Source organism: Balaenoptera ricei, chromosome 10 (assembly GCF_028023285.1).
Source record: "Balaenoptera ricei isolate mBalRic1 chromosome 10, mBalRic1.hap2, whole genome shotgun sequence".
Taxonomy (NCBI): Eukaryota; Metazoa; Chordata; class Mammalia; order Artiodactyla; family Balaenopteridae; genus Balaenoptera; species Balaenoptera ricei.
Genome location: NC_082648.1, coordinates 10282563 through 10304025, shown reverse-complemented (window position 1 = coordinate 10304025; position 21463 = coordinate 10282563). Strand labels below are relative to the sequence as shown.

At 39.5% G+C, this 21463-nt stretch overlaps 1 protein-coding gene across 3 annotated transcripts in view; it reads right to left on the bottom strand.

The window, feature by feature from the left end:
- The window catches only part of APOLD1 (apolipoprotein L domain containing 1), a 50314-nt gene that overhangs the window by 4993 nt on the left and 23858 nt on the right, over positions 1-21463 (bottom strand). For 2 of the 3 annotated variants that reach the window (XM_059935340.1, XM_059935339.1), the window contains exon 1: positions 37-151. The exons of the other annotated variant lie outside the window; for it this stretch is intronic. Coding sequence is in view for 1 of the 2 variants with exons in the window: in XM_059935339.1 (XP_059791322.1) it covers positions 37-39 (3 nt within the window). In the remaining variant the exon portion in view is untranslated. Of the gene's footprint in view, positions 1-36; positions 152-21463 lie in introns of those variants that run through there. 3 annotated transcript variants of the gene reach the window in all.

The following is a 21463-nucleotide window of genomic DNA, read 5'->3' as shown; positions in this document are numbered from 1 at the left end:
TTTTTCAGACAGCATCCCTCTGGCCTCCCCACTTACCATTCACTTCGGGCTCTCTCCGGGAAAGAAAAATCTGAGGCTGTTTCTGGATGAGCATGCCTTATAGTTCCAGAGAGCCAATGACTGCCCTGGGAAAGCCTTGTCTCATTCTGAGAATTTGCCATTTCCTGTCCTGGCCCCTGCTGCCTTCATCCAGAAGGATGTGACATGGTGGAAAATGACACACCAGCCTCGCAGCACATCCCGTATTTAGGAAATGAACATTGTGTGTCCGCTTTCCCCCACACGCAGGAAGAGAACCACAGGCTCTTCCCCAACTTGAAACAAGTGTTGTCATTGTCCCAGGGGGCGTACCCTGCCTTTCCTCTCCTGAGAATAGCTAATGACGTTATCTGGTAGGACATCTAACGCACCCCAGGCTGACCAATTACAGTGTTTCTTGAGAGGCCTCCATTACAAAATCACTTTTTAAAAAGAAAAAGGAAGGAGGGGATTCTCTTATGTCTAACAGAGCCACTCACAACCCACTCCTGTATTTTAAAAGAAGCACCGTGAATCTGTGAGCGTTTGAAACACGTGATTCACTCTGCGCCGCGCAGCCCTCAGGATGCAAAACCACGCCCACAGGAAGTGCTGCGTGCAGTTTGGGGCATCTCCAGCTGTGGAGTAGATATTGGAGGTCCCAGAAAGGGCACACCTCAAGCCAAATGCGTCAGAAGAATCAGTGGGGTCAGGCTGCACAAGGAGCTAATTATACACTTTCAACAGCAGCAGGGATTCGGCTTCCTGGGTTTTCATCTGAAGCAGCAATTGTAGCCCAGGCAATAGTTATATGAATGCCTTCTACCCCACGTAATGAAGCACGGGCTGAAGGGCAATTTTCTGGATCATTCGGGAGAGGAAAACGTGTATAGCATCTGTGGATGCTTTCTGGGGCAATCACATAGGTGGTGGCAGTTCAGCCTGGAAGCTTCCTACCACAGGGCCCAGATATAGCATCCTTCTTCTAACACTCTTACCTTCAAATAAGGAAGGCCAAAGTGGATTTAAACTTAAATAATTATTGTCTCAGCTCTCTGGTTCATCTGGAAAGCCTTAACAGCCATATCTTTCTGGAACACAATTAAATCTGCCACCATTATAACTAGACATTGTATTGATCAACACCATGCCATTTGCTGCTACTCACAATCATGGTCCTTTTGAACTTGACTTTTCTGAATTTGATCCAAGTCCAAATATTCTGGTCACAGCTCCTCAAAGGATAAACATAACCCTGAGTCAGATGCCTGCAGTGTCTTTCTGCACTTTTGAGGTAAGAAGTAGGAAAATGTCTTCCTCTGACCCCATAGACATAATCACTCCAAAGGGAATGTAAGGTAGGGTGAATGGGGAGTAGGGTAGGCAGGAAGTGAGACAATGTAACCCTGATTCTCAGTTCCCATATGCTCCTCTAACTGCCCTGGACATTTTCTTGTGTGTTTTGGGTTTAGATGAGCACAAATAAATCTTTATTTCATGGATGGCAAATGTTGCTGGGACACAGAGAGGGTCATCACCTCCAGAGTTTCAGTAATCATAGTACAGAACTAGGAAGAAGAGGAGAAGGTACAGGAGAATGGACAGCGCGTGTACTGACCTCAGCCCACATCCTGGAATTTGTTTTTCTCTGTGTTATAAACCCATATTCTTCAGGTTTGTGTTTTTATGAAGCAAAAAGAATTCAGTCATTTGACAGTTTGGGCTTGTTGTGATTTTACTGCTTATAAAAACCTGCTACTGGTGCTTCCCTGGTGGCGCAGTGGTTGAGAGTCTGCCTGCTAATGCAGGGGACACGGGTTCGGGCCCTGGTCTGGGAAGATCCCACATGCCGCGGAGCAACTAGGCCCGTGAGCCACAATTGCTAAGCCTGCGCGTCTGGAGCCTGTGCTCCGCAACAGAAGAGGCCGCGATAGTGAGAGGCCTGCGCACCGCGATGAGGAGTGGCCCCCGCTTGCCACAACTGGAGAAGGCCCTCGCGCGGGAACGAAGACCCAGCACAGCCATAAATAAATAAAAATAAATTAAAAAAAAAACTCCTCCATCCCGCCCCCGCTCCTCGAGGTCACGCTCGGTCCCGCCTCAGGCCCCGCCCCTTTAAAAAAAAAAACAAAAAACCTGCTACTTCACATCATTTCTAAGAATGGACACTTGAACATAACACTTAGATTCAGTATTTATTTACTTTCATATATTTAAGCACAATAAGAAATTTGAGGAATAATTGAAGGTATTTTGATCAGAAGTGTTATATAGGCAGTTCCTCCCCAAATCTGTGGACCGCACCTTCAAACTTCTTTTCTAAATTGTTTTTTGGGCCCTTATAACACATCACCCCGGAGAGGTTCCATTGAAAATGGTGATTGACCTTCAGATTAGCCTTCAGGTCTGTTAAACCTATGATGCAGCTAAGCCACACGATTAACAGTAGTAGCTTGAATTCTGAGTCCTGGAACTGTAAGGAAATGCAGTGCAGGAAAGAAAAAAGGAAGAAAGCTTTTTAAGCATAGGAATCTCTAGACTTCAGCCCTGGAGAACCTAGGTCCTGGAGTGGGGTCTGAAAAAACAGGTGATTCTGACCTGCCACCAGGGCTGTGAACCACCTCTGTAAAAGCTGTGACTTTTCTGACCACTGGTTACGTGGCAGCAGAAACAGTACGTACAGCTAGCAGACAGCAGTTTGGAAGTTAGGTGTTTATATAGTTAAGTTATTAACAACCCATTAGTTTGGGGCCCCTAGTTAAAACTATCACATTTAAAAGATAAAGTGATAATTACGTTCTGGGCCTCCCAGAGATCTAGAGAGGCCTGGGCCACCTCCATTTTTTAAGGGTCTCAGTGAATTCTTTTAAAAAAGAAGAAATTTTATAAACAACAAGGTCCTACTGTATAGGACAGAGAACTATATTCAGTATCCTATGATAAACCATAATGGAAAAGAATATTAAAGAAAAGAATGTATATATGTATAACTGAATCACTTTGCTGTATAGCAGAAATTTTTTAAATTAATTTTTATTGGAGTATAGTTGATTTACAATGTTGTGTCAGTTTCTGCTGTACAGCAAAGTGAATCAGTTATACATATACATATATCCACTCTTTTTTAGATTCTTTTCCCATATAGGTAGAGTTCCCTGTGCTATACAGTAGGTTCTTATTAGTTATCTATTTTATATGTAGCAGTGTATGTATGTCAATCCCAATCTCCCAATTTATCCCTCCCCCACTTCCCCCTTGGTAACCATAAATTTGTTTTCTACACCTGTGACTCTATTTCTGTGTTTTTCTTTTTCACATCTTTATTGGAGTATACTTGCTTTACAATGTTGTTAGTTTCTGCTGTACAACAAAGTGAATCAGCTATATGTATACATATATCCCCATATCCCTTCCCTCTTGAGCCTCTATTTCTGTTTTGTAAATAAGTTCATTTGTACCATTTTTTAAGATTCCACATATAAGCGAGATCATACGGTATTTGTTTTTCTCTGTCTGACTTACTTAGTATGACAATCCATCCAGGTTGCTATAGCAGAAATTAACACAACATTGTAAATCTACTATACTTCAATAAAAAATAAAATAAAAAGAAGAAATTTTAAAACAAGATATAAAAATGTGTGGTTTATTTCATTTAATTGCAATGTAATATATCTTACAATGTCAGTATTTTGCTATTCACAAGATAATCACCGATTTATAAAACAGTGCACTACATTGGCAGTGTGACACACGTTTAAAGTGATGTGATGATGGCTTTTTCCTTTTAACCTTTCTCAGTATATCTCAGTGACTGTACGTAGAACCCTGTTTGGAGACAATATCAAAAGTGTAAAATTGAGACAATTTGTGAATGTGAGATTTAGGCCAAAGATCTTTCAGACTTTCTTTTGTACTGTCTTAATGTGTACAGTCCCAAATAAACAAAAATAGGTTAAAATAATAACACATCCACCTGAGGATCTTTGCCCATGTTTTTTGTAAATTTCATGAGCATGTAAGTGCTCTAGCGCATAGTTAAACTCAAATTTGCTTGTTGAATTAAAGTATTTTGTTCTCTTGAAGAAATGTCATTATTTTCATAATAATTTGATGAACCTGGTAGGAAATTTAGAGCTCTTATTCTTTTTTTTAAAATTTATTTATTTATTTATTTATTTATTTCTGGCTGTGTTTGGTCTTCGCTGGAGCAGGGACTGCTCTTCGTTGCGGTGCACGGGCTTATTGCAGTGGCTTCTCTCGTTGCGGAGCACGGGCTCTGGGCACACGGGCTTCAGTAGTTATGGCACGCGGGCTCAGTAGTTGTGGCTCACGGGCTCTAGAGCGCAGGCTCAGTAGTTGTGGCTCACGGGCTTAGTTGCTCCGCGGCATGTGGGATCTTCGCGCACCAGGCCTCGAACCCATGTCCCCGGCACTGGCAGGCAGATTCTTAACCACTGTGCCACCAGGGAAGTCCCTAGAGCCCTTATTCTGCAAGATATCTATGTTGCATGAGATCTCAACTATTATTGTCATAAACTCATGGAGCTGCACAGGAAAGAAAAGACCCAGTGAATATTGAACACCATCCATTTTCATTTCTCCAAATTGGCCTCTGATCTTCGTTAACGTACCCACACATCCTTAACCACTAGTGTTTAAACACTGGTCTGTGTTCTCTTTTCCATTTAACATTCCTGCAGATACACACTTCTCCATGATGACATCGTCCTCACCCCTGTCATTTTTAATAGCTATGTTATAATCCCATTGTTTGCTTAGTCATTTCCCTATTAGACACTTGGATTGCTTCCAGTTTTTTTCACTATTTTAACTAGAGTTGCCGGGAACATCTGCATAAATTTTCCCTGTTTGGATTATTTCTTTGGGGAGTATGCACAAACAGGAAAATACCAAGTGAAGGAGAATGAACATTTTCATGGTTTTTGTTGTATGTTGTCATACTGCTTTCCAGAAGAACCAGTTTGTAATGTTTTTAGCTTTGTAAGAATCCCAGCTGCTATGACACTACTCACAGTTTTCTTATACTCATGGTTAATTTTTTTGGTTTATTTCAGCTCCATAAACATGTATTGAATACCTACATGTGCCAGACATCATGCTAGATTCTGAGGACAAGGAGGTGAATAAGATATCATGCCTGCCATCCAGAATGGAGGCAATCATTGGAAAGAAGGATACCGAACAAATAATTTCAGTACCATGTGGAAAGTGCCAGGGGTGTATCCACCAAGGAAGCACAGGGAAAGTGCATGCCTACAAAGCACTGGGTACAACCTTCTAGAAGCACTGATATTGAGCTGAACCTTGAGAGTTGAACAGAAGTGATTATTTGGACAAGAATTAGGAGGAAGAAGAGGGCAAGCTAAGAGAACAGAATGGACAAAGGCATGGTGCAGTGTTCGGCATGCTTTAGGCAGTTTCCTATTGCTCAGCATAAAGTGGGAAGCTGGGGATGTCCAGGGATGAGGCTGAAGGGATAGGTAGGAGACAAGTCATGATGGCTCTCAAATGCCATGTCGGGGAGAGGAAACTATCGAAGGCTTTTAATCTGTGGCTAAGGTTAGATTTGACATCACTGACAGATGTGTGAAGGGTGGATTTCAGAGGCACACAGCTAAAAGCCAGGAGATAGTTAGAAGGCTGTTGATGTAGATGAACAAGATCAGCATGGGTTTGGACAGTGTTGGTAGAAGAACAGAATGGATAATGTAAAATATATATTTTGGAAGCAAAATTTGGCAAATCATTCTTAAAGCTTCTGCTCAGACATGATACCCATCATATCCACTTACATTCTATTGGTCAGTCAAGTCACATGGCCAAGACAAGGTCAATGGGTTAGAGAAGTATACCTTTCCCGTAGGAGGAGGCAAGAGGAAGAAATGCAAACCATCAGACCATCTACCAGAGTGCTTTCCTCGTAAAGGAGATATGCCGAGATGAACTGTGACACCACCAACCATTTCATGATGTCTTTTCCTTCATCAGTTATTTCTTTGGAATTGCAGTCTCCACATGGGTATGGAAAGAATCTCACCCTGGCCAGTATAAACAAACTATTGCTGTGAGTCTGAGGGAATATGCTTGAGATTGGGAAAGGACCAAGGAGCTCTGGAGTACCAGAGCTGGAAGAACAGCAGCTGTTCTGTAGTTGGAATGACCTGTTCGGGTGTCACTGACCAACCACTGTTCTTTCTTGTCCTTGCATCAGAACCAAAGTTCTAGGAGTGACCACTGGATTGGCTGAGCTTAGGTCAAGGGCCCATCCCCTGGCTGTACTGGGTGGTTAGAGAAAGGGTAAATCACCTTCAGTTTCCAAATGGAAAATAGTAACAGAACTTTACCCTCCCACCAACACTACATATAGTCAGACAGAAAAAAATTCACACTAGGAAATTATGGTTGGGGTGGTGTATTAGGGAGAGGGAAACTGACGCCTGGAGGAAAAAAAGAAAAAGAAAACATCTTTGTTTTTTATCTAATTTGACCCACCTGGAGTTTATTATAGTACATGGTGGGAGTTAAGCTATTCTTGCCCAGAATGATCACTTTTATAAAATAGTAATATGCTTTTCTATAGATGTGTTATTGCTGTCTTTGTCTTTTATTGATTTGTTACTGTTGTTTACATCTACTTCTAGAAACTCTATTCTATTTTACTGATCAGTTTACCTGTTTTTAATTCAATATAATATAATTTTGAAAATCACTGCTTGATAATAGGATTTTTACTTTTAAAGAGAGAATCTATCATAATTGCCTCTTCCTGGAAAATCTTGCTTGTTCTTCTGGACAAATCTGACACTGGGAGCTCTTCAATTGCCCCAGCCTCCCTAATGTGATCAACTGAAGCCAGTTTAAGTTTGTTCCACTTTCTGGTCCACAGGTGTGCACACCTGCACAGAACACCTGGGATCATGTGGGTGAAACACACATTACATCGTTCATATAGAAGCGTTGGCCCCATGGGCCCTGTTATAGTAACATCTTTACCACATGCCTTTTCCTCTGGTGCCAGAAAGACTGCAGCTGAGCCCACATCCCTTCGATAGCCGTAAAGATTCTCTTATCTCTCAGGACACCGGGAAACAATTACCTTTGTCTCTTCCTTTCCCAGGCTTACTCATTTTCTCCCAAGTTCTCAGACATATGCAACAATCATTGCAACCTGGATTATAACACCTGCTTGCTCTGTATGTAGAGAAGCATAATAAATCTTAAGTGCTCCCTCAAATCTCAGATATTTGAATAGTTTCATTTTTAGCATGTCTCCTATAGACAAGAGAATGTTAGATATTGGTTTTCTTTTTTAACTTTGTTTAAAGCCTATTTTTAATAAGAAGAATTCAGTCATTTCACATTAAACATCATAGTGAAGCAAGGGTGTATATTCCAACACCCTGAAAGTTGATTGTTCATGTTCTACTTTTTGCTTTTTTTAAAATAAATGGTTACTATAGTGGGTTTTCAACTCTATTTGCTTTTGAGTTAGATGAGAAAATAACTTTTTGTAATCTACTTTTCCCCTAAAAATTTAGCACTTTAAAAATTATTTCTGCCTTTACTTTCTATGCTAAAAGAACAAAGTTTAAACCACCTTTGAAAAAGAGGGAAAGCAGATTCCTATAAGGTAGACCTCTATGTATACAGTGAAAACACGGGGTTTGAATCCTGAGTCTGTGGTTCCTGTGTGACTTTAGGCAAATCACTTAACCTCCCTGAGCCTCAATTGACTTTACAGAGTTTTCGTGATTAAATTAGAAATTGAATGTGGAATCCTTTTGAGATCTAGAAATTTGGGTGCAAATATAAGTTATTGGTACCTTTTCCCAAACCAGTGACTATTTGTGATTTCTGATGACCTTGTAGCCTTTTATTTATTTACTTTTAATTTTTATTTATTTACTTATTTATTTTGGCTGCATTGGGTCTTCGTTGCTGCGCGTGGGCTTTTCTCTAGCTGCGGTGAGTGGGGGCTACTCTTCATTGCGGTGTGTGGGCTTCTCATTGTGGTGGCTTCTCTTGTTGCAGAGCACGGGCTCTAGGAGCGTGGTCTTCAGTAGTTGTGGCACATGGGCTCAGTAGTTGGGGCTCGAGGGCTCTAGAACGCAGGCTCAGTAGTTGCGGCGCACGGGCTTAGTTGCTCCTCCACGGCATGTGGTATCCTCCTGGACCAGGGCTCGAACCCGTGTCCCCTGCATTGGCAGGCAGATTCTTAACTACTGCACCACCAGGGAAGCCCTAGACATTCTTTTTTTAATATTCTTTTCCATTATGGTTTATCACAGGATATTGAATATAGTTCCCTGTGCTATACAGTAGGACCTTGTTGTTTATCCATCCTATATATAATAGTTTACATCTGCTAATCCCAAACTCCCAGTCCTTCCCTCCCTCTCCCCCCTCCCCCTTGGCAACCACAAGTCTGTTCTCTACGTCTGTGAATCTGTTTCTGGTATTTATGTCCTCTCTTATGTACCTTAAGGCCTCTCTTAAGCCCTAGAACGGTAATAGCTTTCCACTATTGCTAGTCTGTAGGTACGTCCTTATCCCTTCTTTGTTTGCTTAACACTGCTCAACCTTTGTAAGTAAACCGTTCCTTAAAATTTCTTCCTTTGACCCATCTGGGGGTGAGTTCTGTTTCCTCCTGGGACCCTCTCTTATACAAACATTTTTCTAAGGTGATACACGTAGCTGTCACTCATCCTATGGACAGGTCATGATTTATTTAACTGTTCTTTTATTGATGGACATTTATCATATTTCCAATTGCATTGTTTATTACAAACAATGGTTCAGCCACCATCCTTGTGTGTGGGTATGTGTATGTGTGTGCAAACTCTTGGTGAGTATTTTTGTAGGAGAGATTCCTAAAACTGGAATTGCTGAAACAAAAACATACTAATTTTAAATTTGATAAATATTTTCTCTCCCTCCTGGGCAGAGAGTCAACAGTTTCCTCTCCCTGAAACATACTTACATTTAATGAGCAACAAACAAGCTATAGCTATGATGAATGAAAAAGTAAGGCTCTGGTAAAACATGCATGTTTAGACCATTAATCCAAAAGAAATCATGGATATTTTAAAACCTAAAAATAAAGTAAGTCTTTGTAAAGGAGGTTCTGAATCCTACAGCTATTCAGACAATGTAATCCTTCAATCAGCTTTATTTCAAGGAAAGAGAACAATTTCTGACTGTTTGAACTAATCTGACCAGAAAAAGTTCCTGTAGTCCCTAAGTGTATTAGATTAAGCCCATGATTAAGAATAAAATCCAAAGAACGTTCTGATGGTAAGTTTCAGAGTACATTCACATAATATGCAGCTTCCATTTGGGACCCAGATACCAAGATGTTTGCTGCTACATTCTAGGTTTAAGTTTACAAGATTTAATATCTCAAAAGCAGAGATAGATTCAAGAATCCAAGACAGGGGCTTCCCTGGTGGTGCAGTGGTTAAGAATCATCCTGCCAATGCAGGGGACAAGGGTTCCATCCCTGGTCCGGGAAGATCCCACATGCCGTGGAGCAACTAAGCCCGCGAGCCACAACTACTGAGCCCGCGTGCCACAACTACTGAAGTCCGTGTGCCTAGAGCTCGTGCTCCACAACAAGAGAAGCCACCGCAATGAGAAGCCTGTGCACGGAAACGAAGAGTAGCCTCCGCTCGCTGCAACTAGAGAAACCCGTGCGCAGCAACGAAGACCCAACGCAGCCAAAAATAAATTAATTAATTAAATAAATTAAAAAGAAAAAAAGAAGCCAAGGGCTTCCCTGGTGGCGCAGTGGTTAAGAGTCTGCCTGCCAATGCAGGGGACACGGGTTCGAGTCCTGGTCTGGGAAGATCCCATATGCCGCGGAGCAACTAGGCCCGTGAGCCACAATTACTGAGCCTGCGCGTCTGGAGCCTGTGCTCCGCAACAAGAGAGGCCGCGATAGTGAGAGGCCCACGCACCACGATGAAGAGTAGCCCCCGCTCGCCGCAACTAGAGAAAGCCCTCGCACAGAAACGAAGACCCAACACAGTCATAAATAATAAATAAATAAATTTAAAAAGGAAGCCAAGACAGAGACGTTCATTGAGCATTGTATGTAATAAATTAAAAAATAATCTAAATTTCCACCAGTCGGGAAATGGTTAAATTTCGGTACATCCATACTATGGAATTTTATGCTGCAGTTTTAAAATGCACGCCCTTGATTATGAGCAAATTTGAGCCCCTTTCATATACTTAGGGTGGGTTTTTCTATTTTCATTGAAAGTGTCAATATTTTAAAGTTTATTGACTATAAAATGCAATTTTGAAGATGGTTGTAGGCAATTTTGTGGGGGAAAAAACAAACAAGAAAATAAACAAATCAGTAAAAGCGTATTAGAAAAATTACATCAGTTAGAAAAATACCAGTGACCCAATATTAGAAGATACGGCTAAGAAACTGATTAAAGCATGCGAATGCATATCAAGACCACTGAATTATTCTGCTTATTGTATTTTTAAATATTCAGATAATTAATATGAAGATTTTTTAACTTTTGTTTTAATATTTGTATACATAATTTTTTAGAAAGAAATAAAATTTTTTTAAAAAGCTATTTGTCAATAAGTAAATATTACAAAAATTATACAACTTTAATTACTTTAGTGACCTCTTTCACTCTCAAGAGTCCTAGTTTGGATGATGAATTATATGGTCACACACAATATTGGTGTGAACTCCAGTAAGTGATTCCATAATCAAAGAAAAGTCCTTTGGTCCTCATTTCACAGATTGGTGAAAAATTGTACAATTCTATTTCTAAACAAGTATACAACGTTTAATATATCTATGCATCCTTCTTTTTCCTTGTAATTATCTGTTTCACTGATTAACGGACTCAGTTGGGATTAGTTTTAGTTACGTAGAACAAAACCAGTTAGAAGAAACTAGATAGAAGTTTATTTCAATCACAATATAAAACGTAGTACGTGGTAAAGCTAGGATTTGATTCAAAATCTGTGCTCTTATTCACTGCATGGTATATAGCAGTTACAATGTGTTCAACTGTAAGTAACTGTAAGGTATGTTATCACACATGCAAAATGAGTCTTCTGTGGGAACATATACAGTTGTGTTTGAGCTTCTTTTCAAAATAGTTTCAATTCTCTTGGATAAGTTAGATACGTGCTCTACTTCCATACTGTTAACTTAAATAAGTATTATTGAATACCTAATATATGAAAAGTAATCCATGAATTGTAGTAGGATATAGACTGAAGTATGATTCTGTCTTTAAGTATCTTAGATTATAATAAGCTTAAAGATAATTATCATCATTTAAGCCTGTGACATAATTTTATTTTGTAAGTAGAATAAGTTTCAAGAAGCACCTAGATCTATCAGCTAGTAATTCTCCTATGGAGAAAAACAGCAATTGCATCAAAATTTAAAATTTTCCAGTAGTGTATGTCCTTTTTTACATTTAAAATAAAAACCCAGTCCCAGTTTATTTAATAAAGATGCTGTCCTAATTGGCAATCTGTGTGGAAGAAAACAAAGTTAGATCCCTTCCTCACAACGTGTATCAAACTCCAGATGGACAAAAATTTTAAAAAGAAATATTAAAGAAAACAGGAAACATGGCAGAAAACAAGATAGAAAACTTAAGAGCCTAAAGGAAAAGACAAGTGTAATTCATCATAGAAAAATAAATATAGGGTTTCCCTGTTGGCGCAGTGGTTGAGAATCTGCCTGCCAATGCAGGGGACATGGGTTCGAACCCTGGTCTGGGAAGATCCCACATGCCGCGGAGCAACTGGTCCCGTGAGCCACAACTACTGAGCCTGCGCGTCTGGAGCAGGTGCTCCACAAGAAGAGAGGCCGCGATAGTGAGAGGCCCACGCACCACGATGAAGAGTAGCCCCCGCTCGCCGCAACTAGAGAAAGCCCTCGCACAGAAACGAAGACCCAACACAGCCAAAAATAAATAAATAAATAAATTTATTTTTAAAAATTAAATAAATAGATAAATAAATATAAGTTAATATGACAAAAGACACCAGAAATGAAGTCAAAACACAAATGATAGTGTGAAAGAGCAATAATGGAAATCACAGATCAAGGGTTATATCCCTTAGGGTGGTTTTTCTTTTGTCTTTTTCTCCCCCATATCCTTCTATATGGATTATCTGTTCATTATCTCCTTTGCCTATATTTCTATTGGGTTGCCTTTTTTTCTTATCTGTATATAGAAGGTTTATTATGACATGGATACTAATTCTTGTTATGTATGTAGCAAATATTTACTCCCATTAAGTTGCTTGTCTTTTTCTTTTAATTAATTTATTTTTAATTTATTTATTTTGGGCTGTGTTGGTCTTTGTTGCTGCGCGCAGGCTTTCTCTAGTTGCGGCAAGCGGGGGCTACTCTTCGTTGCGGTGCACGGGCTTCTCATTGCGGTGGCTTCTCTTGTTGCAGAGCATGGTCTCTAGGCACACAGGCTTCCGTAGTTGTGGTTCGCAGGCTCTAGAGTGCAGGCTCAGTAGCTGTGGCTCATGGGCTTAGTTACTCTGCGGCATGTGGGATCTACCCAGATCGGGAATCGAACCCGTGTCCCCTGCATTGGCAGGTGGATTCTTAACCACTGAGCCACCAGGGTAGTCCCTAAGTTGCTTGTCTTTTAATTTTACTCATGGTGTTTTGTAGTCCTGACATCATGTAATCAAATTATCAACCTACCAGTATGGCTTTTGCCTTTCTGTGTCTTCTAATAATAGACTCTTCTAGGTTCTTAATACGACCTTAATTAATATTTGTGAATAGTAAGAAGGAGAAATTTAATATCTCCTTCCCAAAGGAAGGTTAATTATCCTGACATCTTTCCCAGAAGCCGCAGTGAGTGAATGTCTTCTTGTCTTTTATGGACTCTGGTCATGCTGATCTCTAAACTAGTCACTGTGGGCTGGGTGACTGGATAAGCTGATTGGCTTAAGTTAATCAAGGCAGCAACGGAGCTGAAGATGAGGTCAGTCCATCTCAACACACTTCAATAAGGCTCAGTGAGTGAGGAATGATAGTCAAAATAAATTTTGGGAAACTGTTCCTAGTAGAAATGTTACCATGCATGTTAGCCTCAGAATCTAACCCCCCCTTCCCTGAGGGAATGTAACCTGTGGGGAAGTGTTATCTTTGTCTCACAGGAAACCACCAGAAGAGAAAAACAGGAGGCCACCAGAACTGGTTAGAACACGCTAAACCTAAGATGATGGAAGACCTGATCTCCAATAGGCCTTGAGCTCCATTAGCATACATTAGCACGCTAAGTGACATACACACCTGCAGCCATGACAGGAAGTAGTGGACCACAGAAGGTAGAAAAAGAAGTGGCACCTCAGTTCCAGGAAGAACCCCACCTATTCCCAGAAAACCAATGCTTATGCTTCCCCCTCATTAACCCTACCTTTAAAAATCTTGCCTTGATCACCCCTGATGAGAAGTTGATTTGCAAACTAAGTTCCCAGTTCTTCATTCTCTGGTCATTGAATAAAGCTTGTGCTGTTTCAGTCTCCCAGAGAGTGTCCTTCAATATAGGTCTTCACCACCGGGTCAGCTTCATCTGTGAGCAGATATTTTCATGCCTTTCCATTCAGAGTCTCCCCTTTGCTCTCAGAGTTCGTTCTTCTGCCTTGTGTTTGGATTCTCCAGAGAAACAGAACCAATAGGATATATATATAGAAAGAGTTAAGGAATTTTAAGGAATTGGCTCACAGGATTCCAGGTGCTGGCAAGTCTGAAATTTGTAGGAGGGGCTGGCAGGCTAGAAATCCAGAGAAGAATTGATGTTGCAATTTTGAGTGTGATATGTGCAAGCAGGAAACTCAGGCAGGGGTAGACACTGCAATCTTGAGGCAGATTTGCCTCTTCTTTGGAAAACTTCATTCTTTACTTTTTAGGCCTTCAACTGATTGGATGAGGCCCACCCACATTATGGAGAGTAATCTGCTCTACTCAAAGTCTATCGATTTAAATGTAAATCACATCTAAAACATACCTTCATAGCAACATCTAGACTGGTATTTGACCAAACAACTGGGCACCAGAGCCTAGTCAGGTTGACCCATAAAACTAACCATCACATGCCTCATTCTCTAATTCGTGGTCCCTTGTTGCCAGCAGGTCCAAGGGGACCTCTTCTTCCTCCTGCTTCTCCAGAAATCATGTATGGACCACTCCAGAATCCTTCCCACCAAAGGATTTTTCCCTGGCCTACCATATCTTTTAGCAGCAATGAGACATACCCATCCACCAAATGTTTGCCTCCTTTTACTCCCCCATGTACTATATCACTGCACTATCTCTTTATCCTGACAGAGTGGGTGCTCTTCCGGACTGATGCAGCTTTCAATCAGACCTCCTACTGAACTAGAGACTTTTTTTTTAAATCTCTTTTCAAAATTAATTTTGAACTGTGGCTCATTTTTAATTTAGGAAATTGCTGTTACTTAAGTGATTAAGTAGAGTCCATATTTTTACCCAAATGGAAAAGTTATAGAACTGTGATTCTTACAGTAGTGTTTTTGTAAACAAAGTTGATTTAAATTTTTTTTTTTTTTTAAAAAAGGTTGTTGGTTTACTGCTGTTTTCCCAGCTCCCAGAACTGTGCCTTGCATGTAATAGGAGCTCAATAAGCATCTGTTGAATGAATCTGTTAACATAGTGAATTAGTCACATTCTCATTTAGACTCTTCTTGCATTCTAAGATAAATTCTAATCAGTCACGATGCATTATTCATTCAGAATACATCTAAATTAAATCTAGTTCTTGAGTGATTGATTCTTCTGTGTTCCATACGTGATTGGGCCTGTTTCTTTTCTTATGCTGTCTTTGTCCTTGCTGGTATCAGCGTTAAGTCGGGCTTATAAAATGAATCACATAGCTTTCCATTTTATTCTGTGCTCTGGAAAGACTTGGAGAGGATGGGAATTATCTGTTCCTTGACTACTTGGGAAAACTCATTGTAAAACATTTGGTCCATATGCCTTTGGTGGGTATTTCTTAGACAATCATTCCATTTCTTCTGTGGTTATTGGCCTGATCAGGTTTCCACTTCTTGCGGATTCAGTTTTTAAAATTTAGGTAGTCTTCAATAATTGTTCGCTTTTTAAAATACATTGTTATACATTATATATAATATTCTTTAAAATCTCCTCTATATCAGTATTATGTCTCTTTTTTAATCCCAGCGTTAATTTTATCTTTTCCTTTCTCTTGATTAAACTTCACAAAATTTATCTAATTGCTTTTTCTTCTCAAAGAACCTGTTCTTCATTTTTATTCATTTAGGGTTGCCAGATTTAGCTAATAAAAATATAGAATATAACTATGTGCCCTCATTAGTTTCCTGTTTTATCTTTATTTTTTTTTCTTTTCCTTTCTTTGTATTTTTTGTTTTGTTTTGTTTTTCCTAGCTTCTTGGGTTAAAAGCCTAGGCATTTATTTTCAGTCTTTCTCGTTTTCTAAAAATCTGTTTAAACCTACAGAGATTTTCTTCTTTCATCCCATTCCACGGGTTTTTGTTCAATTCTAAATAATTTGTAACTTCTATCATTACTTTCTCTTAAATCCAAGATTTATTTAGATGTCTCTTTTTATTTTTAATTGTTAAGTGTGTATATAGCTTTGGGGATGGTTCTTTTTATCCTCAGTTTCTGATTTTATTACATTGTAATCATTGCATGTGGCCTGAAATCTGTCAAGATTTTCTTTATGGTCAAGTATCTGCTTCCCAAATTTTTTGGTATTGTGACACATGTGGAAAACCATATTTGTGCATCTAATTGGGGTAAACCAAAAGGAATTGAGAGTCCCAGATAAGAATGCTAGTGGGGGACTTCCCTGACAGTCCAGTGGTTAAGAATCCATGCTTCCGGGCTTCCCTGGTGGCGCAGTGGTTAGGAATCCGCCTGCCGGTGCAGGGGACACAGGTTCGTGCCCCGGTCCGGGAAGATCCCACATGCCGAGGAGCAACTAGGCCCGTGAGCCACAACTACTGAGCCTGCGCGTCTGGAGCCTGTGCTCCACAACAAGAGAGGCCGCGATAGTGAGAGGCCCGCGCACCGCGATGAAGGGTGGCCCCCGCTCGCCGCAACTGGAGAAAGCCCTTGCACAGAAACGATGACCCAACACAGCCAAAAATAAATAAATAAATTTATAAAAAAAAAAGAATCCATGCTTCCACTGCAGGGGGCAGGGGTTCAATCCCTGGTCAGGGAACTAAGATTTTGCATGTCCCATGGTGCAGCCAAAAAAAAAAAAAAATGCCAGTGGGAGTCAGGCCACAGTCCCCAAAAGCCTCTGGCCCATCCTGGATCCCATTCAGTCACCCATGGTATACAACTTGAAAAACGTGCTCAGTTTTTGTGAATGTTTTATGTGTATTTGAAAAGAATGCTGTTTCTCTTCTTGTTGATACGTGCATATATATGTATATGTTTGCATATATGTTTAAGATTTCAATTGTCTGACTCATATCCTCTATAGTTACTTCTTTTGCTCTGTTTTCTTGGTGATCACATCCTCCTCTTTTACCGCTAGTGGTAAACACTATCCTGCATTTGGTACTTATCATTCCATGCATTTTATTATGCTTTAAGTACTACTTACTTAACGTGAATCAGTATATAGTATTCAATCACCTGTTTTAAATTTTATATAAACGGTATCTTACTGAATATCTTTTTTAGCAATTTGCTTTTTTCATTCAATATATTTGCAAAAGCCATCCCTATACTGAATGTGTAGCTTAAGTTTAATCATAATCTAATCAGATTCTTTTGTAGTAGTCTTTATTAATGAATCCAATTTAACTACTCATTTTCCTATTGATGTATATTTCTAATATATGTTTCTATCTTTTTTATACTTTTACTATGCTGTTCTGAACATTCTTGTCCAAGTCTTACTGACTTACTATGGCAAGAGTTTCTCTAGAGTACATGCCTCAGAGTGGAATCCTAGGCCCTAGATTATATGCGTTAATAACTCTTCTAGACACTACCAAATTGTTCTCCAAAGTGGACATACCAATTTATATTCCTTTCAGGGGTGCATAATAGGTCCTATGGCTCCATACTCTCACCAGCAATCTGTATCTTCACATTTATATTTATTTTTGCCAAACTGGCTAAAAATTGAACTTGGTTTTTATTTTCATTTTTATAATTCCTAGTAAGGTTCGTCATCCTATGATTTGTCATTTGGTTTTTCTTTTCTGTGAATTTTTAAATTTTTGTCTCTTTTTTCCCAGTGGGTTACTTGTACTTTATTGATTTGTAGGAGTTCTTTATGTAATCTGGATACTAATCCTTGTGTAACATTATATACGTTACAAATATCTTCTTTCACATGGTAAGTTTTTGTAACAATCAATTTTTATGATGTCTTTTAATAAATAACTTTTTTTTTTCACTCTAATGTAGTTGAAATTATCAACCTCTTCCTTTGTGATTTGGGTTTTTGGATTTCTTTCACCTTAAAAGGCAAGACCATAAAAATATTCTCTAGTTTTTTCTTCTAAAAATTGCTTTTCACTTTGGGTTCTTATCTGAAATTCATTTTGGGTGTATGGTCTGAGCTAGGGATATAATTTTGTATAATGGGTTATCCCAGCATCTGGGATATAATAGTTCATCTTTTCCCTATAGATCCAGAGTGTCAGTTTTATATAAGTCATGTTTTCATAGATAGATGGGTCTGCTCTGTTCCTAATTGTCCAATTGTCCATTCATGCACTAATATCACACTGTTTTAATAACCATAGCTTCATATTAAAGGTGGAAGTCTGGTCGGAAAAGTTTCTCCATCTCTTTCTTCTGTTTCATTGGGCCTAATAGAATCCTAAATTAAAAGTTACTGTCTTTTAAAACTGTGAAGATAATATTGCACTTCTATTTTTTAATTCAGTGTTTCTGATGAGAAGTCTGATGTCAGTTTGATGCTCCTTCCTTTGTAGGCAGTCTATCTGTTGTTTTTTTATCTGGAAGACTTTAAGATTTATCTTTTTATCTTTTCTATCACAAATCTCACACTATTTCTAGGGATTTTGTAGGGACCTTTCGATCTGAGGACAGAATTCTCTGATTTATTTAAATGTTTTGCTTCCCTTCCCTACTCTATATTCTTTCTTTCTGGAAATCTTATTAAATGAAAGTTAGAATTCTGGATCTATCTTCCACATCTCTTGATTTTTCTTTCATACATTTTATCTTTTTCCTATTTGTTCTATGTTCTGGGAGAAGTTTATAGTTCTGTCTTCCAGTTCATTAATTTGTTCCTCAGCAAATTAATTTAGCCTTTCTATTAAATTATCTCAACAATCGAGTTCCACAATCCTTGTTTATTCTTATTTATATGTGTATTAAGTTTTCCCATTTGATGACACAAATCACTATTTCAAAGCCTTAATCTTCTTGCCCTATTAACTCTATTTTGTCAGATAGAAGTTTTATCATCTGTTGGGTTTCTTATCTCTCTTTCATGGTGGCATTCTTTAAAGTTTGGCCATTCTTGATTTTTCACTCATCTCTTTAGTGGACATTTCCTGTTAGATCTATGTTGCATCTGTTTTCTTAGCCTTTTCTAAAGAAGCAGGGAATTTACCACTGGGCATACCTTGAAGGCTAATGTTCTGATATGGGTGTTCCCCACTCCTCCAGGTATTGCCAGACACTGGGGGTGGGGCACTGCCTTATCTTTCTTGCTGCCATCCTCCTACCCATTTTTCTTCACTGGAGATAGAAACCACCATCACTGTTGTTTGACTGAAGGGGTAGAAAAGTAGTGGTGAGCAGCAATCAAACTATCTAGATATTCCTGTGTGGTACCTGAATTGATCAATTTATTGGTTATCTTTGAACTTCTTCCTGCTGCTAGCATCCATCACTTTAGGGCAAGGAACATTCTTTGTGTCCCTACTACATTTTGCAGCAATAGCCACTGTTCTATTTTTTTTTTTTTTTTGGCTGTACTCCGTCTTCGTTACTGCACGTGGGCTTTCTCTAGTTGTGGCGAGTGGGGGCTACTCTTCGTTGCGGTGCGCAGGCTTCTCATTGCGGCAGCTTCTCTTGTTGCAGAGCATGGGCTCTAGGAGCACAGGCTTCAGTAGTTGTGGTGCACAGGCCCAGGAGTTGTGGCACACGGGCTTAGATGCTCCACGGCATGTGGGATCTTCTTGGACCAGGGCTCGAACCTGTGTCCCCTGCATTGGCAAGCGGATTCTTAACCACTGCACCACCAGGGAAGTCCCACTGTTCTAGTTTTAGCTCCGGTTTATCTCCACCTGATTCTGTGTCATGCAGGGATATGTCACAGTCTCTGGTCCCTAGAAATTTCCTCTCTTATTTCCCATGCAGTTGTGATTTTCTTCATTTATCTTTTCCATTATTTATAGAAATTTGGAGCTGAAGAGAAGATTGTATCATTTTTTTCAATCCATTATCTTCAAATTCACTTTTTCACCACACTTGAGTTATGTATCATGAGAGAAATAAGACAAAGAAGTGGTCTATGGAGGCCAAAATATCACCTTATTCTGATACAGCTACTGGGGAACGTAGCTTAGCATGAAAGCCAGATGAGCTTACTAATACTGAACCACAGAATTTTATAAACTTAACCAGCCTGGCCCAGCAGCACCGACTGGGGCAGGTCTCATCATATGGATGGCATTCTGTCCTGCAAGAAATAGAACTGTGCTTTCTCTGGCTGACTGGCTCCCAAAGAGGAAGGAGAATGAAACTAACTGTGCTCTGTTTATTATTCCGGAATTCACCAATCAGATTAAGTCACCCTCTCCAAAAACACAGGAGATGTACTAAACTTTGTCCCATGGAAGATGTATTCATGTCCTATTGCCACTGTAACAAATTACTACAAACACAGTTGCTTGAAACAACACAAATCTATTCTCTTACAGTTCTGGAGGTCAGAAGTCCAAAATCCATTTCACTGAGCTAAAGTCAAGGTGTTGGTAGGGCTGGTTCCTTCTGGAGACCCTAAGGGGAAAATCTGTTTTCTTGCCCTTTTTAGGTTCTATGCCCACCTGTATTTCTTGACTCGTGGCTCCTTCTTCCATCTCCAAAGCTCATCACTCCCATCTCTGCTTCTGTCATCACATCACCCTCTTCTCCGACTCTTACTCCTCCTGTGTCCCTCTTATAAGGACCCTTGTGATCACATTGGGACAACCAGGTTATCCAGGATCTTTTAGCAACTTAAGCTACATCTCACTAGAATGGGGGCAGTTCCTACAGGGCCTCCCAATTAGAAAATAATAATAATACCAACCAAGTCTGTTCCATTACATTGGGACAACCTCAGGATCCTTAACTTAAGCACGACTGCAAAGTCCTTTTTGCTGTACAAGGTAACATATTCACAGGTTCTGGGGATTAGGATGTGGACATGTTTGGGGAAACATTATTCAGCCTAGGACAGAGGTAGTATCAATAGCTGGTTAAGAATGATTCCCCACTGATATTCCCTTGATTCTTGTTCCCTTAAACCATTGGTTTAGCCATTAAGCCTATGTCAACCAGAAGCGTGTCTCACATCTTCAAGAGAGAATCTCGGCAACCTATCAGAACAGTCCTGCCCCATTTTCTTGAGGCTACCTTTCCCTCTTGTGTCAACCAACTCTGTACCCTTCCAGGGACACAGGTAGGAAAGAGAGATTTTGCTCATGAAAAGTTCCAGAAGAGTTCCCTAGTATGCATTAATTAAATAGTTCAATGCCATTCTGTATCCAAGGCTAAAATTTCATTCATTTTTCTATTACTTTTTATTATGCCTCTCCATATAGTCCATGTAGCATATCAGAGGATCAGCAATGAGATTAAATGACAAAATTACACTAGTCTAATAATAATATGCACAAAGAAACCTGGAAATAATCATCAGGGAAATGCAAATCAAAACCACAATGAAATATCACTTCACACCTGTTAGAATAGCTATTATCAAGAAGACAAGAAATAACAAGCATTGGTGAGGATGCAGAAGAAAGGGAACCCTTGTGCACTGTTGGTGGGAATGTAAACTGATACAACCATTATGGGAAACAGTATGGAGGTTCCCCCCAAAATTAAAAATAGGACTACCATATGATCCAGTAATTTCATTCCTGGGTATTTATCTGAAGGAAACGAAACACTAACCTGAAAAGATATATGCACTTCATGTTCAATGCAACATTATTTCCAATAGCCAAGACATGGAAGCAACCTAAGTGCCTATCAATGGATGAATGAACAAAGAAAATGTGAGATAGATAGATTAGATACTATACTAAGTGAAATAAGTCAAATACCGTATGATCTCACTTATATGTGGAATTTTTAAAAAATGAATTCGTAGACACAGAGAACAGATTGGTGGTTGCCAAA